Below are 17,640 nucleotides of genomic sequence, written 5' to 3' on the forward strand. Positions count from 1 at the left end.
AAATTGCGCCCCTCTGGAGGCTTCACTCAGGGCAAAAAAAAAAAAAAACCTGGCTAGCCCTCCCATAGCTACAGCTCTGTGTTAGTATTACTAACTGTGTTTTAAATATATATAATTGAATGTTACCCACAAGCCACTTTGAAGGACTTGTAACCTAAAGGGTAGAATACAAATTATGATTAATAAAATAAATATTGTGCACTTTAAGTGTGATGAATAGATTTTTTTTTTTTAAAGTATCAAACTTTAAGCTGGCACTGGTATTTGTGGGCAGCACAATAAAAAACACTTTTCTTGTGCTAGCATTATTACGTATCAAAAACATGATTTCAAGGTGCAGGATATATGTATCCTGACGATTTTGACAACTGATCTGCCCCAAACCATTATCTAAATATAGGTGTGATCTGTAGTGCATCATGGTGTGAGAGAAATTCCATGTAAAAAATCATACAGATCTGTGTCCCAGGTCTGTTTGTGTATCATGTTGGTGCTACACTGATGAAGAGATTCAAATAGGGTCCCTGCGAACACTGTGGTTAAGTGGGAGTTTGAACTTTCCTGGTCAGCTGTTAATTTGGAGGAAGATAGGGGTGTGTTTTGCTTTCAGGTGGCTCTTGGCTTTTTCTATTGTGGTTTCCTGCTCTTTACACACCAAAATTCTACTTGGTGAGTGTCATTTACACATCTTTCTCTTGGGAAGGTTGGGCAGGAAGTCCTGAATCAAGAGCTAAGTGGGATTTTGCTCTTTGTTCCAGGAGGTTCCTGAAACGTCTTTCACTATTTAAACCCACATCTCAAACGAAGTAGTGGAAATGTAAAAAGAAATAATTTCTAGAAAATCTTTCACATTTGCACTATTTTGTGGTTCTGTTACCCCCACCCTCGTTTAGATGTGGCAGCCATTTTGTGAATTCTCATGTCTCAATGGCAACCCAATGGCAACCATTTTGTGACTCTCAGAATTTAACAACTGAAGGACCGAAAGGTTGACAATCCCTGATCTTTACTTTAATCCCAATTAAAACCAAGCTCCTACCAATTAAACCCTTTACTGTCCCAGACCATAGGAAGATCAGCTGGGACCACTTCCTGGACCACTGAGATCAAACTCACCTTAGCAAGTCCAGCTCTGTGAGCTCCCTGGGATTCGATATAAGCAATATATTTTCCAAAGTCCTGGAATTCTTCTAATGTTGGACGGAACGTCATGATTTTACAGCTGGGATTCTGTGGACTTGGGTTTTCAGACCCCATCATGGTGGTGAGTTTTTAGCCCCTATACAGCAAAGAAAGTGAGAGAGGATAAAAATAAAAGTTAAATGAAGACCACCACACCCCCTTTGATTCATTTCTTTTTGTGTTCTTTTTTAGTTTTATGCATCCAATGGGAAATGTTTATTTATTTTTAGCAGTCCAAGAAGTCAACATGGAACAAGGACAATCTTATTAGAGATATTCTTTAAAATGTCATTGCAGAATACCTACTGTCAGTTGTAGGAATATTATATATGTAGTGCTGGAAGCTGATCCGAGTGGCTGGGGCAACCCAGTCAGAGGGGGTAGGGTACAAAATATAAATTAGTATTATTACTATTAAAATTAAGAAATCATATTTGCACAACTTACGCAGCTATCAGAGGTGGGCAATGTGGCAGATCTACTGACACATTCCATGCCCTGGTTAGGAGGTACCGTATTTTGCGCCCCATAAGACGCTCCGGCCCATAAGACGCACCTAGTTTTTTTGGGGGGAAATAAAGGAAAAAAATTATTTCCCCCCCAGGCGCGGGGCTGGGGCAGCCCGAGCTTCCCCCGACCCCAGCCCCCAAACAGGCAGCTCTCTGCAAGCCGTGGGAGCCCAGCGGTGGTTCCCGCTGCTTGAGGAGAGATCCGCGAAGCCTGCACGTGCTGGGATCAGCGCTTGCAGGCTTCGGGATGCCTGCAACTCTCCCCAAGCAGTGGGAACGTTCCCGCTGCTTGGGGAGAGATCCGCGAAGCCTGCACGTGCTGGGATCAGCGCGGGCAGGCTTCGGGATGCCTGCAACTCTCCCCAAGCAGTGGGAACGTTCCCGCTGCTTGGGGAGAGATCCGCGAAGCCTGCGCGTGCTGGGATCAGCGCGCGCAGGCTTCGGGATGCCTGCAACTCTCCCCAAGCAGTGGGAACGTTCCCGCTGCTTGGGGAGAGATCCGCGAAGCCTGCACGTGCTGGGATCAGCGCTTGCAGGCTTCGGGATGCCGGCAACTCTCCCCAAGCAGTGGGAACGTTCCCGCTGCTTGGGGAGAGATCCGCGAAGCCTGCACGTGCTGGGATCAGCGCGGGCAGGCTTCGGGATGCCGGCAACTCTCCCCAAGCAGTGGGAACGTTCCCGCTGCTTGGGGAGAGATCCGCGAAGCCTGCGCGTGCTGGGATCAGCGCGCGCAGGCTTCGGGATGCCTGCAACTCTCCCCAAGCAGTGGGAACGTTCCCGCTGCTTGGGGAGAGATCCGCGAAGCCTGCACGTGCTGGGATCAGCGCTTGCAGGCTTCGGGATGCCGGCAACTCTCCCCAAGCAGTGGGAACGTTCCCGCTGCTTGGGGAGAGATCCGCGAAGCCTGCACGTGCTGGGATCAGCGCGGGCAGGCTTCGGGATGCCTGCAACTCTCCCCAAGCAGTGGGAACGTTCCCGCTGCTTGGGGAGAGATCCGCGAAGCCTGCACGTGCTGGGATCAGCGCTTGCAGGCTTCGGGATGCCTGCAACTCTCCCCAAGCAGTGGGAACGTTCCCGCTGCTTGGGGAGAGATCCGCGAAGCCTGCACGTGCTGGGATCAGTGCTTGCAGGCTTCGGGATGCCGGCAACTCTCCCCAAGCAGTGGGAACGTTCCCGCTGCTTGGGGAGAGATCCGCGAAGCCTGCACGTGCTGGGATCAGCGCTTGCAGGCTTCGGGATGCCTGCAACTCTCCCCAAGCAGTGGGAACGTTCCCGCTGCTTGGGGAGAGATCCGCGAAGCCTGCACGTGCTGGGATCAGCGCTTGCAGGCTTCGGGATGCCGGCAACTCTCCCCAAGCAGTGGGAACGTTCCCGCTGCTTGGGGAGAGATCCGCGAAGCCTGCACGTGCTGGGATCAGCGCTTGCAGGCTTCGGGATGCCTGCAACTCTCCCCAAGCAGTGGGAACGTTCCCGCTGCTTGGGGAGAGATCCGCGAAGCCTGCACGTGCTGGGATCAGCGCTTGCAGGCTTCGGGATGCCGGCAACTCTCCCCAAGCAGTGGGAACGTTCCCGCTGCTTGAGGAGAGGTCCGCGAAGCCTGGAGAGCAAGAGGGGTCGGTGCGCACCTACCGCTCTCGCTCTCCAGGCTTCAGCGAAAGCCTGCATTCGCCCCATAAGACGCACCCACATTTCCCCTTCATTTTTGGAGGGGGAAAAGTGCGTCTTATAGGGCGAAAAATACGGTAGTAAAGCAGTTTCATTGAGATTTTACACTAAGCAATCTAAGGTTTTGGATCCAAAGTGATATGGATTTCTGCTTGCTGTGACTGGGGAAGGGAAAGAACTGCCTGCAGTGGCTTTCCAGACATCTGGGCCAAGTGGGAGACTGCTGTAGAGGAGCTTTCCCCAACCACCAGAATCAGGGAGGAGAAGCGAACTCTTAATTTGACAACTTATTTTATTCTAGCTTCTAGTTATAGTATAAAATTAAAATTAAATAAGAGATGAAGTTGTTATTGTTCAGCAATGTTGTTGTTGTTGTTGTTTAGTCGTTTAGTCGTGTCCGACTCTTTGTGACCCCATGGACCAGAGCACGCCAGGCACTCCTGTCTTTCACTGCCTCCCACAGTTTGGTCAGACTCATGCTGGTAGCTTCGAAAACACTGTCCCACCATCTCGTCCTCTGTCGTCCCCTTCTCCTTGTGCCCTCCATCTTTCCCAACATCAGGGTCTTTTCCAGGGAGTCTTCTCTTCTCATGAGGTGGCCAAAGTCTTGGAGCCTCAGCTTCAGGATCTGTCCTTCCAGTGAGCACTCAGGGCTGATTTCCTTAAGAATGGATGCGTTTGATCTTCTTGCAGTCCATGGGACTCTCAAAAGTCTCCTCCAGCACCAGAATTCAAAAACATCAATTCTTCAGCGATCAGCCTTCTTTATGGTCCAGCTTTCACTTCCATACATCACTACTGGGAAAACCATGGCTTTCACTATACGGACCTTTGTTGGCAAGGTGATGTCTCTGCTTTTTAAGATGCTGTCTAGGTTTGCCATCGCCTTTCTCCCAAGGAGCAGACGTCTTTTAATTTCGTGGCTGCTGTCACCATCTGCAGTGATCATGGAGCCCAAGAAGGTAAAATCTCTCACTGCCTCCATTTCTTCCCCTTCTATTTGCCAGGAGGTGATGGGCACAGTGGCCATGATCTTCATTTTTTTGATGTTGAGCTTCAGACCATATTTTGCGCTCTCCTCTTTCACCCTCATTAAAAAGTTCTTTAATTCCTCCTCACTTTCTGCCATCAAGGTTGTGTCATCTGCATATCTGAGGTTGTTGATATTTCTTCCGGCGATCTTAATTCCGGCTTGGGATTCATCCAGCCCAGCCTTTCGCATGATGAATTCTGCATATAAGTTAAATAAACAGGGAGACAATATACAGCCTTGCCATACTCCTTTCCCAATTTTGAACCAGTCAGTTGTTCCATATCCAGTTCTAACTGGTGCTTCTTGTCCCACATAGAGATTTCTCAGGAGACAGATGAGGTGATCAGGCACTCCCATTTCTTTAAGAACTTGCCATAGTTTGCTGTCGTCGACACAGTCAAAGGCTTTTGCATAGTCAATGAAGCAGAAGTAGATGTCTTTCTGGAACTCTCTAGCTTTCTCCATAATCCAGCACATGTTTGCAATTTGGTCTCTGGTTCCTCTGCCCCTTCGAAATCCAGCTTGCACTTCTGGGAGTTCTCGGTCCACATACTGCTTAAGCCTGCCTTGTAGAATTTTAAGCATAACCTTGCTAGCGTGTGAAATGAGTGAAATTGTGCGGTAGTTGGAACATTCTTTGGAACTGCCCTTCTTTGGGATTGGGATGTAGACTGATCTTCTCCAATCCTCTGGCCACTGCTGAGTTTTCCAAACTTGCTGGCATATTGAGTGTAGCACCTTAACAGCATCGTTTAAAATTTTAAATAGTTCAGCTGGAATATCATCACTTCCACTGGCCTTGTTATTAGCAGTGCTTTCTAAGGCCCATTTGACTTCACTCTTCAGGATGTCTGGCTCAAGGTCAGCAACCACACTACCTGGGGTGTACGAGACATCCATATCTTTCTGGTATAATTCCTCTGTGTATTCTTGCCACCTCTTTTTGATGTCTTCTGCTTCTGTTAGGTCCTTTCCACTTTTGTCTTTTATTATGGTAATCTTTGTACGAAATGTTCCTTTCATAACTCCAATTTTCTTGAACAGATCTCTGGTTTTTCCCATTCTATTGTTTTCCTCTATTTCTTTGCATTGCTCGTTTAAGAAGGCCTTCTTGTCTCTTCTTGCTATTTTTTGGAATTCTGCATTCAATTTCCTCGTTGGACAGCCACTTTGCTTTCTTGCATTTCCTTTTCATTGGGATGGTTTTAGTTGCTGCCTCCTGTATAATGTTACGAGCCTCCATCCATAGTTCTTCAGGCACTCTGTCCACCAAATCTAAATCCTTAAACCTGTTCCTCACTTCCACTGTATATTCATAAGGGATTTGACTTAGATTGTATCTTACCGGCCCAGTGGTTTTTCCAACTTTCTTCAGTTTAAGCTTGAATTTTGATATAAGAAGCTGATGGTCTGAGCCACAGTCAGCTCCAGGTCTTGTTTTTGCTGACTGTATAGAGCTTCTCCATCTTTGGCTGCAGAGAATATAATCAATCTGATTTCAATGCTGCCCATCTGGTGATGTCCATGTGTAGAGTCGTCTCTTGTGTTGTTGGAAAAGAGTGTTTGTGATGATCAGCTTGTTCTCTTGGCAGAACTCTATTAGCCTTTGCCCTGCTTCGTTTTGAACTCCAAGGCCAAACTTGCCAGTTGCTCCTTTTATCTCTTGACTCCCTACTTTAGCATTCCAATCCCCTATAATGAGAAGAACATCCTTCTTTGGTGTCATTTCTATAAGGTGTTGTAAGTCTTCACAGAATTGGTCAATTTCAGTTTCTTCAGCACCAGTGGTGCATAAACTTGGATTACTGTGATGTTAAAAGGTGTGCCTTGGAATCATAGCGAGATCGTTCTATCATTTTTTAGTTTGCATCCCAGTACAGCTCTCGCCACTCTTTTGTTGACTATGAGGGCCACTCCATTTCTTTTACGGGATTCTTGCCCACAGTAGTAGATATGATGGTCATGCGAACTGAATTCGCCCATTCCCGTCCATTTTAGTTCACTGATGCCCAGGATGTCAATATTTGTTCTTGCCATCTCATTTTTGACCACATCCAACTTACCAAGGTTCATGGTTCTTACATTCCAGGTTCCTATGCAATATTTTTCTTTACAGCATTGGACTTTCCTTTCGCTTCCAGGCATATCCGCAACTGAGCGTCCTTTCGGCTTTGGCCCAGCCGCTTCATCAGCTCTGAATCTACTTGTACTTGTCCTCCGCTCTTCCCCAGTAACATGTTGGACGCCTTCCGACCTGAGGGGCTCATCTTCCAGCGTCATAATATTTATATGCCTGTTGCCTTTGTCCATGGAGTTTTCTTGGCAGGGATACTGGAGTGGCTTGCCAGTTCCTGCTCCAGGTGGATCACGTTTGGTCAAAACTCTCCACTATGACCTGTCCATCTTGGGTGGCCCTGCACGGCATAGCTCATAGCTTCGCTGAGTTATTCAAGCCCCTTCGCCACGGCAAGGCAGTGATCCATGAAGGGGTTGTTCAGCAATACTCAAGAGCAAACCTACTGAAATTTATGAATTTAGGCTACTCAAGTCCATTTATTCCAGTGGCTCTATTCTGAGTATGGCTAACATGGGATATCACCCATTGCAATTACAGTAACTCTAACCATTATTGTGACTATTTTGTTTTTTAAAAAATCCTGCACCCTCAGAAAAATGATTCTCAGGGTAGCTAAAAAGCAATTTTAAACAATCACTAGTTATATTTATACAAACCATACTTCCTCTTATTCTCTACAAGGGAATGCAAAGCACAGGAAAAAGTTTTGGTGTGCCATCACTTCTTTCTGCATTAGAACATTTTACAGTACATTTTAAACTTCTCAGGTTAGGTTGCCTGCGAAACGTATTCCTACCACTGACAAAAGACCCATTGCACCCAGAGCTACCTTCCCAGATTACTGCCATTTTTTATACTTTAAACCCAAAACGAATAATCTTAGATTTGACCATGCTGGTCTCACTATTAGTGTCCTTTCAAGCTACAAGGGATTCGGCTACATTAGTAAAGTAAAAACATTTTATATGTGTTATAACACTGTGACGCCAGATGGTGCTGTGGAGTATTGTCTTTCGCCAACGTGATTTCCCCCTTTGAGGTTTACAACGTGTTTTTCTGAAACACTTTTTTGATGTGTCTAGGTTCAGTCAAGGACAGAGGAAACAGGAACAGTACAATTTGCAGTTATCCAAGGAAAAGCGCTGCCTTTTGTCCAAGATATACTGTGCCTCACGGGAGGAGAGTCTGAGGAACTCTGACCAAAAGAGATACTTTTGAACAGCTCTGTCCCAGTTATTCACATACCCGCTAACATTTCTCCAACAAAAATAGGGATGTCCTATCTATAATGGTAATTTTACTATTTATACTCCACGCATCTTACTAGTTTGCCCCAGCCACTCTTGGCAGCTTCCAACATCTATAAAAATATTTTTAAAAAACATTAAACAATAAAAAACCCCTTCCCTATACAGGATTGCCTTCCGACTGCTCAGGAGTTGAATAACTCCATACCTTCCAACATTTCTCCAATGAAAACAGGGACATCCTAAGTAAAAGCAGGACATTCCGGGATCAAATCAGAAACTGGGATGGCTTCTCTAAATCAGGGATGTCCCTGGAAAAGAGGGACACTTGGAGGGTCTGTATTCAGAGCATGGTCCAGGGCCTGCTCACCCATGAAGCAAGGTAAGGCGACTGCTAACAAGAGCCTCTCAGTGAATAGGAGTTGCTGCTGGTGTCTTACTGGTAGGAAGGAAAGGCTGGGGCCTGTCTTCTGGGGTCATCGCAGTATTACAATAATTCAGCTTTGTCTTTGGAACAGGCTGCCTTTGAAAATATGCATTAGCAGCTACTACAATGCACTGCTAAGAGGGAACATTGGTAGTTTTCTTTAACTTGTGGAATATACTAATTACAGAGCATCACAGAGTCTGATTGGTATCATTTGCTCTGTACACCAGAGGCAGCAGAATAGCACTCAGAATTTTAAAAACCATCAACCAACCTGAAAAGAACTGTTTCATTTGCTTTAGCTTTCCAAGTCAGTGCCTCATCTACTTTGGCATGTGTTAGGGATTGATTAGCTGCTTGTGCGTAAAATCGTGCTCCCTCAGAGTTTGTGCGACCCCACAAACCTCAGTGTGTGACGGAGCTCCTCAGACATGTCTGCTCTAGTCACTAGTAGAGTCCGACAGTGGCTGTCTGCGGAAGCGTTTCCAGCAAAGGAGCTCCTTAACGGAAACGCGTCTCCTGGACTCACGGCGTGACAGTTTCCGGCGAGGTGTAGGTCTCCCTATGTGAGACTCAGATACCTCCCCACTGTTTTCGCTGGAAGCGTCCCTGAGCCCTCCCTCCTGCTCACATTCCCTCAGAGAATCACTCCTCCCCCTGCTGGTGCCTGCTTCAGCTGTTGAGTCTCTTTCTTCCTCCCTGAGCCCCTCCACCACCTGATGCTCCGATGGCAGTTCCCTGACATCCACCTCCCCTCCAGGGCCCCCCTCACCCCCTCCCATTACCTCCCCTCTGGGAGGTGAAGGGCTAAAACCCCGAAAAGAATCTTCCTCATCTTCAGACGTCTCGAACAACTCCCTCCATCGATCGTCGTCCTGGCTCGCTGAATCCTCTTCCTCTTCAGAATCTGGGAACCCCTCCAACTCCTCTTCCTCATCGGTGGTGGCAAAGTATTCCCTTCGGAACCTCGCTACAGGCTGAGGTTTACGTGGGAACCTCTGATGAAAAGTCTCTATTAAAACTTCGTCATTGACATCCTCTGCCCTAACCCAGGTGTTTTCCGACTCCGGTTCCCCTTCCCACATTACCAAATACTCTACTTGATCTCCCTTCCACCTGGAATCAAGGATCTCCGCTACATGGTAGCTGTGTTCCTTCTCCTCCATTGCTGGTCCCCTAGTGACCCTCCCTTCACTGTCTCCTCTATACGGTGACAGCAATGACCTGTGAAAAACTGGGTGCAGCTTCATGTGGTTCGGTAACCGGAGTCTGAAAGCCACTGGGTTGACCTGCTGCATGACTTCAAACGGACCCAGCCTTTTGGGTCTTAACTTCTTACAACCTCCTTTGAATGGCAACCCTTGGGTTGACAGCCACACCTGGTCCCCCACCCTAATGCTTTCACCTTCTCTTCTGTTTTTGTCTGCCTGCCTCTTATATTCCTCCTTAGCCCTGTTTAAGTTGAGTTGGAGCTGGCGATGAATCGCTTCCATTTCTTCAACGAACTGTTCTGCAGCTGGAACGCTCCAGTTCTCCCCTTCCCCCCCTGGGAAGGCTCTGGGATGGCACCCGTGATTAGCCAAAAAGGGGCTCATCCCCGTGGACACGTTCTCTGCATTGTTGTAGGCAAATTCTGCCAACGCCAGCTTCTCCACCCAATCATTCTCTCTGTCATTAACGTAACACCTCAAATATTGCTGGAGAACCCCATTTGCTCTTTCCGCCTGCCCGTTGGTTTCTGGATGACGGGCCGTTGAGAAATTAACCTCTACATGCAGTAAGCTCATGAGCTTCCTCCAGAACCTGGAAGTAAATTGTTTTCCCCGGTCTGAAACCACCCTCAAGGGGGCGCCATGCAGCCGAAACACATTCTCTACAAACAATTTGGCTGTTTCTTCTGCTGTGACCGCATGTGAGCAGGCTATAAAGTGGGCCATTTTAGTTAACAGGTCTACCACCACCATGATGGCTGTTTTCCCTCTAGACCTTGGCAGATCAGTCATGAAATCTATGGCCACTGCTTCCCACGGTCTTTCAGGTGTGGGCAGTGGTTCTAATAAACCAGCCGGCGCCCGCCTCTCCCCCTTGGCTCTTTGGCATTGTTCACACCCTCTCACATACTCCCGCACATCTTCCCTGACCTTGGGCCACCAAAATTCCCTAGTAACCAGCCACATGGTCTTGTGTTGCCCAAAATGCCCTGCTGTGGGACTATCGTGCAACTGCTTGAGTACCTTCTCCCTCAATTCCCCTTCGGGTATATATAACGCTCCCTTGTAATACAATGCCCCATTTCTCTCCTCAAAACCACCGGGTTTGTCTTCCTCCCTCCTGAGACCCCTGAGTTTGTCCTGGGCGTATGCATCAAGCACCGTACCCTCTACCAATTCCCTTTGTCCCACCAAAGTCGCCCCACACACCCAGCGATCCTCTGGGATGATATGGGTTTCTTCAGGTGCTCCCTCCCCCTCCAAATATTCAGGTTTGCGTGAGAGAGCGTCTGCCCTAACATTCTCTGGGCCTGGCACGTAACAAATCTCAAAGTTAAATTTGGAGAACTCCTGGGCCCATCTCAACTGCCTTTGGTTGAGCACTCGCGCAGTTCTCCAATACTCTAGATTTTTATGGTCCGTGCACACTTGCACCTTATGTTGTGCACCAATTAGCAGATGCCTCCATCTCCGGAACGCCTCATGAATCGCAAGAAGTTCTCGGTCGTACACCGTGTAGTTCCTCTCGGATTTGTTCAGCTTTCGCGAAAAGAAGGCACACGGTCGCCACTCTGACTCCTCCTTTCCCGGCTGCAGAAGAAGCACCGCCCCTATGGCTCTGTCAGATGCGTCTGTTTCGACCCTTAGTTTCCTTTGTAAATCCACATGCAGAAGTTGTTCTTCAGAGGCGAAGGCCCTTTTCAGCTCCTCAAACGCTCGCTCCGCCTCCGCCGTCCATACAAACTTCTTTTTACTGCTGAGACAGTCAGTAATGGGCGCCGTCAGATGGGCGAAGTTGCGGATGAACTTACGATAAAAGTTTCCAAACCCTAGGAACCTCTGCACATCCTTCTTGGTTTTTGGTGTTTTCCAGTCCAGCACCGCCTGCACCTTGCCGGGATCCATGGCCAATCCCTTGTCTGACAGGCGGTACCCCAGGAATTCCACCTCCTTGGTATGAAACTGACACTTCTCCAGTTTCACCCACAGCCTGTTGGCTTGCAGTCTCCTCAACACTTCTCTGACGTCTCTCACATGTTGCTCCTCATTCTCCGAATACACCAACACATCATCTAGGAAAGCAACGCAATTCTTGTAGAGCAAAGGGCCCAGTACATGGTTCATAAAAGATTGAAAGCACGCGGAGCCTGCTTGTAATCCAAATGGCATAACGAGATATTCAAATGCCCCCAAAGGGGTAAACATGGTGGTTTTCCATTCATCTCCTTTCCTTATGCGTATCAGGTTGTACGCCCCCCTTAGATCCAGCTTTGTAAAAACCTTTCCCTTCCGCACCCTGGTCAAAATATCATCAATCCTGGGCATAGGGAACACCACTGGTTCAGTCACTGCGTTCAACCTCCTAAAGTCACATACAAGTCTCGGCTTGTCCGCGTTTTTTTTGTCCACAAAAAACACTGGGCTACCCCCCGCTGCTTTGGACTCTCTGATGAAACCTCTCTTCAGGTTCTTGTCAATAAACTCTCGCAACTCCTGCATTTCCCTGTCTGACATGGCATACAACTTGCCCACAGGAAGCTGTGCTCCAGGGAGTAAATTGATCTGGCAATCAAAGGGCCTATGCGGGGGTAGTTGGTCAGCTTCCTTCTCGCTGAACACGTCGCTGAGATCTGCATACTGTGGTGGTACCTTCACCTTCTCCATTACTTCAGTCCCTGCTAGGGTGGCTTGGGCCCCTGCTGAACCCTTTTCCCCTTTGCAGTGTTCTAAGCAATGTGCTGAACCAAAGGACACCACTCTTTGATGCCAGCCAACCAGCGGATCATGTAGAGCTAGCCAGCTCATTCCCAAAATAATGGGAGCGCCTCCCAAGGTGGCCACATTAAACGCTATCAGTTCTGTGTGCCTTGCCACCCTCATGATCATTGGGACCGTCTGCAAGCTGACTCCTCCTCCCAACAACTCCCTGCCATCGATCGTGGTCACCTGCAGGGGGTTGCTTAAAGGGATAGTCTGTATCTGGTGTTCAGCAGCAAACTCCTTGCTCATAAAATTGCAGGAGCTGCCTGAGTCCAATAGCGCCTTTATTTTTAGGGGGTGTCCATTTTGCAGCTCTAGCAACACTTCAATCACTAGAGCAGGTCGAGGAGCTTCTGGCACGGGCACTTTCACTGCTCTTTGGCCTGGCTGCAGTGCCCCGATTGTGGCAACCAGGCGTTGGCTTTTACCTGCTCCGTCTCCCCCTTCTCTTCCCCCTCAACAGCTCCCACCATCCCTTGCCATTCCTTCCTCTGGGGGCAGACTCTGGCAAAGTGGCCTGGCTGTTGGCAGAGATAGCATTTCCGGGCGCCCTTTCCCTCCTTCTTAGCCCCCTCGCTGGGTTTTGAAAATGCGCGCGCGCGCGCTGTCCCGATTTCCATCGGCTCTGCCGGCGGGAAAGCTGGCTCAGGAATGTCTGGAATGCGGAACTCCTTCCAACGTTCCCCTCTCCCTTCCCGCCTCTCCAAGGCTCTTGCCTCCTGACGCGCTCCTATGGTCAGCGCAGATTTGGTCAGCTGATCCATAGACCCCGCCCTGGGGCTCCGTGACAGCTCGTCTTTCACAGCCGACGAAAGACCTTCTTCAAATAGCATCTGAATGGGTGCCGCCGATAAATCCCAACCCAGTCTGTGAACCAGCATGGTAAACTCAGTCCAGTACTCACGGACAGATCGGCTTCCCTGCTTGCAAGCCATTAGCTGTCTGCGCACCACCCCTTCCTCAATATCGCTGGAAAACATGATATCCATTGCACGAAAGAACTTCATCGTGTCCTTTAGTACGTCATTGTGCGTTGCCATCAGGGGTCGAACCCAGTCTCTCGCCCCCCTCTCAAGATGCCCAATCACGAAAGCAACTCGTGATTCCTCATCAGGGAATTCATCAAACTGCACATTAAGTGCATATTGCATCTCTGTCCTAAAGGCATGGTAATCCTTGGGGTCCCCCCCAAACTTCTGCACCAATCCTGGTACCTTTCTGGGGAACTGAGTGGCTCTCCCCTTCTTGTCTGCATCCTGAGCCCTTCTCTCCTCCAGCCTCGCAGTCTGCAGCGCCAGTTGGACCTCCAACGCTCGGTATCTATCTTCCAAGCTTGGACCAGCCCCAACCCCAGCTCCTCCGGTTCCGGTTGGTTCGCTCATGATGCTTTCTCTTGCACAGGCAGCGTACAAAGACTGTCGGACTGCTGTTAGGGATTGATTAGCTGCTTGTGCGTAAAATCGTGCTCCCTCAGAGTTTGTGCGACCCCACAAACCTCAGTGTGTGACGGAGCTCCTCAGACATGTCTGCTCTAGTCACTAGTAGAGTCCGACAGTGGCTGTCTGCGGAAGCGTTTCCAGCAAAGGAGCTCCTTAACGGAAACGCGTCTCCTGGACTCACGGCGTGACAGTTTCCGGCGAGGTGTAGGTCTCCCTATGTGAGACTCAGATACCTCCCCACTGTTTTCGCTGGAAGCGTCCCTGAGCCCTCCCTCCTGCTCACATTCCCTCAGAGAATCACTCCTCCCCCTGCTGGTGCCTGCTTCAGCTGTTGAGTCTCTTTCTTCCTCCCTGAGCCCCTCCACCACCTGATGCTCCGATGGCAGTTCCCTGACAGCATGTTAGCCAAGATTTTTGTTAAGAGTAACTTTATATGAGGAAACACCTTATAGAAGTAGCTGCCATAATTATTTTCAGCATAATCATTCTATTGGCAAACATAAAAGCTACAGGATTATATTTTAAAATGATAATACGCTATTCACTTGAAGTATCAGCAGAGGGCAGCAGAGGGTTATGGGATGAAGGCATTCCCCACAACCTAGTCTAGCCCCAAGCAATGCCTCAATCTGTTTGCATAAAAACAAAAGGCAGCAGGATGCAAAACTATTTAAGTACAGTGGTACCTCTGGTTGCGAACAGGATCTGTTCCGGAGCCCAGTTCACAACCTGAGCAGAATGCAAACCACGTCTGTGTGTGTGCGGGTCGCGATTCGCCGCTTCTATGTATGCGTGTGACATCATTTTGAGCGTCTACGCATGTGCGAGCAGCAAGACCTGGAAGTAACCCGTTCTGTTACTTCCGGGTCGCCGCAAAATGCACTCATTATAAAAGTCCGTTATTTATATATTACATTTATTTGGCACCTATTAAAGCACTATGGCTTGAAAGTATGCAGGCAATTCCTGGCAAAATCTGAGCAGCAGGAGATGTAGCAGGAATTCCAAAGGTCAGAGGACTCAACTCCAGAGACCTGCATGCATCTTTGCTCCTCTTCATGTCTAGCCAAAGAAGAATTATGAAAAATAATAATGTATGTGCAAAAAATACCACTGACAGCTGGATTAGGTGCATCTTGCTAATAATAATTTTATTATTTAAACCCCACCCATCTGGCTGGGTTTCCCCAGCCACTCTAGGCAGCTCATAGCATATATCAGAACATACCAAAACGTCAAGTATTAAACACTTCCTGATGCAGGGAAGCACTGCTATGATCCAGCAAGACCATACTTAAGCAAGAGTGCAAACATGAGGTCACTTAAGAGTGCCTGAGGATGCACTCTTGCTCCCTAGACTGAACACGTATATTATTGGATCGTTAGTAGGTTTCAAGTTGTTGGTTTTTTAAAGACTATGAAAGACTGACCTTAGACCACTCCTGATCTAGAGTGTCTTTGACCATAATCTGACCTAGGCATATATTCCACCAGAAGAAAGCCCAGGTTCTTATCAAATCTGCATCGAAGAGCTGTTTAGCCTGCCTTTAAAATTTCTGGATTTCTGCATTCTCACAAGCAAACGAAAAAGCTTCTCAAGTACTGTATCTAATTCCATACCTAAGTAAAATTTCATGGCAATGAAACAAAATAAGGAAAAATCTGGGTCACCAAATGAGTCTCAGTTGCCACTGCTGCCCAGATTAGAAAAATGTGGGTGGGAAGCATCTTATACCAATCAGGATCCACAACAATCAAAGAGGGAAAGACATGTACTTCTCAGACTGAAGACTCCCCAGATGATGCTGGCTGAAAGGTACATCCAGCTAATTAACACAAATAAGCTTATTGCAACAGCTAACTATAGAACCCACAGTGGAAGGAGAGGAGGAAATTCAGCACTCACCATCTCTAATTATCTAAAAGCACAGCAAACCAACACTGCTTCTGGCAAATGAAGGAGACCACATGTCACTGCGTGAACAGAAAGGGGATAAAGCAACTTTCCTACAAGGAAAGGTTACAGAACCTGAGATTGTTAGTTTAGAGAAAAGATAAGAGGTGACATCATAGAAATTTATAAAATTATACATGGCACTGAAATGTATTGGAAAGTGGATAGAGAAAGGTTTTGCTCTCTCCCTCATAACACTAGAACTCGGGGAAAGCCAGTCAAGTTTAATGTCATGTCAGATAGCAAAAGTACTTATTCACAAAGCGTAGAGCTAAATTATGGGACTCTCCCCCAGGAGGAAATGAGCACCAAAATGCATCGTTTTAAAAGATGACTGGACAGATTTGTGAATGGCTATGTTCTACCTCCACTGTCAGAGGCAGTACAGTGGTACCTCGGGTTACATACACTTCAGGTTACATATGCTTCAGGTTACAGACTCCGCTAACCCAGAAATAGTACCTCGGGTTAAGAGCTTTGCTTCAGGATGAGAACAGAAATTGTGCTCCGGCGGCGCAGCAGCAGCAGGAAGCCCCATCAGCTAAAGTGGCGCTTCAGGTTAAGAACAGTTTCAGGTTAAGAACAGACCTCCGGAACGAATTAAGTACTTAACCCGAGGTACCACTGTATATCTCTGAACACCAGCAGCTTGTTGGCCACTGTGACAACAGGATGCTAGACTAGATAGACTGCTAGCTTGATTCAGCAGGTCCTTTAACTAAGGTTATCACAGATGCCACCCCCATACCATGCCATACAACATTTGTTGTAATGTTCATGAAATGAAGTACTAAAAAGAATTCTTTCCAAGCAACAGCAAGCTATCCCTCTGCTTTGGAACACTTAAAAAATAAAAATAAAAGCCCGACTAGCTTTTCAGATACCTTTTAATTGAATAACCTTCTAAAAGAAATGCCTGAAGTAACAGATATCACAGTTTGAAGTCTTATTTGGTTACATTTTACTCCAAAAAGTCCCATTCATCCTAAATAGAACTCAATTAAGGCAGAAGGTTTCCCCAATGTGGACACCATTAACACCTCCTCCAGCAATGGTATCGGGCTGTTTTATTTAGCAGGTGACAAGGTCAGCTCCAGCTCCCCTAGAATGCAGAGTCTTGGCAACAGCAAATCTTGCAGCTGCAGCAGCCAAGGTTAACAGCAAAGAGGGCAATGAAGAGGAGGTGTCAAGAGGCCACATCTGTCCTGATCCACGCTAGCAACCAAACTGGAGCTGGTGGTAGTATCTCTTTTCCATCTGGACCACTGGCCATGAATGACAGATGTTCTATGGTTAGCCAGGATGCTTGTTGATAGTGTAATTTCCTGTTTAATTTCTGCCCACCATGCATGTGGCTAGAGCAGTGTTTCCCAACCACTGTTCCGCGGCACACTAGTGTGCCGCGAGATGTTGCCTGATGTGCCGCGAGATGTTGCCTGGTGTGCCGCGAGATGTTGCCTGGAGGGAGGCGGGCGAGGCGGGCGGCGAGAGGCGGGGCGGCGGCGGCGAGGAGAGGCCGCCCAGCGCGGGGCTCTCGCCATCTGCCTGCCTGGCTGCCTGCGAGCTCAGCGGGCAGCGCCTCCGTCCGCAGCGCCCGCCTCGCGGCTCTCATTCCCTGCCCCTGCCAAAGCTCACCCAGCCAAGCCGCGCTCTCCTTCCTGCCTTGCTTTGCTGCCTCCTCCCCCCCACCCCCAAAGCTTGGAGGTTCCCCGGCAAGGGGGAGGGAAAAAAATTGAAACTTACACTTTCGTGCGTCCCTCCCGGCGTGACGCTGCGTGCTGACGTCACGGGGCTGTAATGGTGGTGTGCCTCGAGATTTTTTTCATCAAACAAGTGTGCCTTTGCCCAAAAAAGGTTGGGAAACACTGGGCTAGAGAATTAGATATTGAAAAAGATATACTTTTTTAACTACAGGAAAGTTTGATCCAATTTGAAAACTCTATAGAAAAAAACTGGGAGCTTTGCAAGAAACATGTCTATTATTCAAATCCAACTCTTCCAGTGTTAAAAATGTGCATTTTTTAAAAAAAAAATAGTACAATATTTTCCCACACCCTAACTTTTAGCAAACAAGGAGCATGTGGACTTACATGGCCTAAAGCTTTTTCCAGACTAGCAACTACAGCACGTCTGTAT

General features: G+C 48.0%; 2 protein-coding genes across 4 annotated transcripts in view; one reads left to right on the forward strand and one right to left on the reverse strand.

The window, feature by feature from the left end:
* The window catches only part of KDM4B (lysine demethylase 4B), a 192,671-nt gene that overhangs the window by 154,302 nt on the left and 20,729 nt on the right, over window positions 1–17,640 (reverse strand). For 2 of the 3 annotated variants that reach the window (XR_014003632.1, XM_081177635.1), the window contains exon 2: window positions 1,117–1,279. Coding sequence is in view for 1 of the 3 variants with exons in the window: in XM_081177635.1 (XP_081033761.1) it covers window positions 1,117–1,260 (144 nt within the window). In the remaining 2 variants the exon portion in view is untranslated. Of the gene's footprint in view, window positions 1–1,116; window positions 1,280–17,640 lie in introns of those variants that run through there. The other variant, XM_081177636.1, reaches the window with a different exon arrangement.
* The window catches only part of LOC308577526 (perilipin-3-like), a 183,509-nt gene that overhangs the window by 71,693 nt on the left and 94,176 nt on the right, over window positions 1–17,640 (forward strand). The window lies entirely within an intron of this gene.

This window comes from Podarcis bocagei, assembly GCF_964188305.1.
Source record: "Podarcis bocagei genome assembly, chromosome: 18".
In the NCBI taxonomy this organism is placed as follows: Eukaryota; Metazoa; Chordata; class Lepidosauria; order Squamata; family Lacertidae; genus Podarcis; species Podarcis bocagei.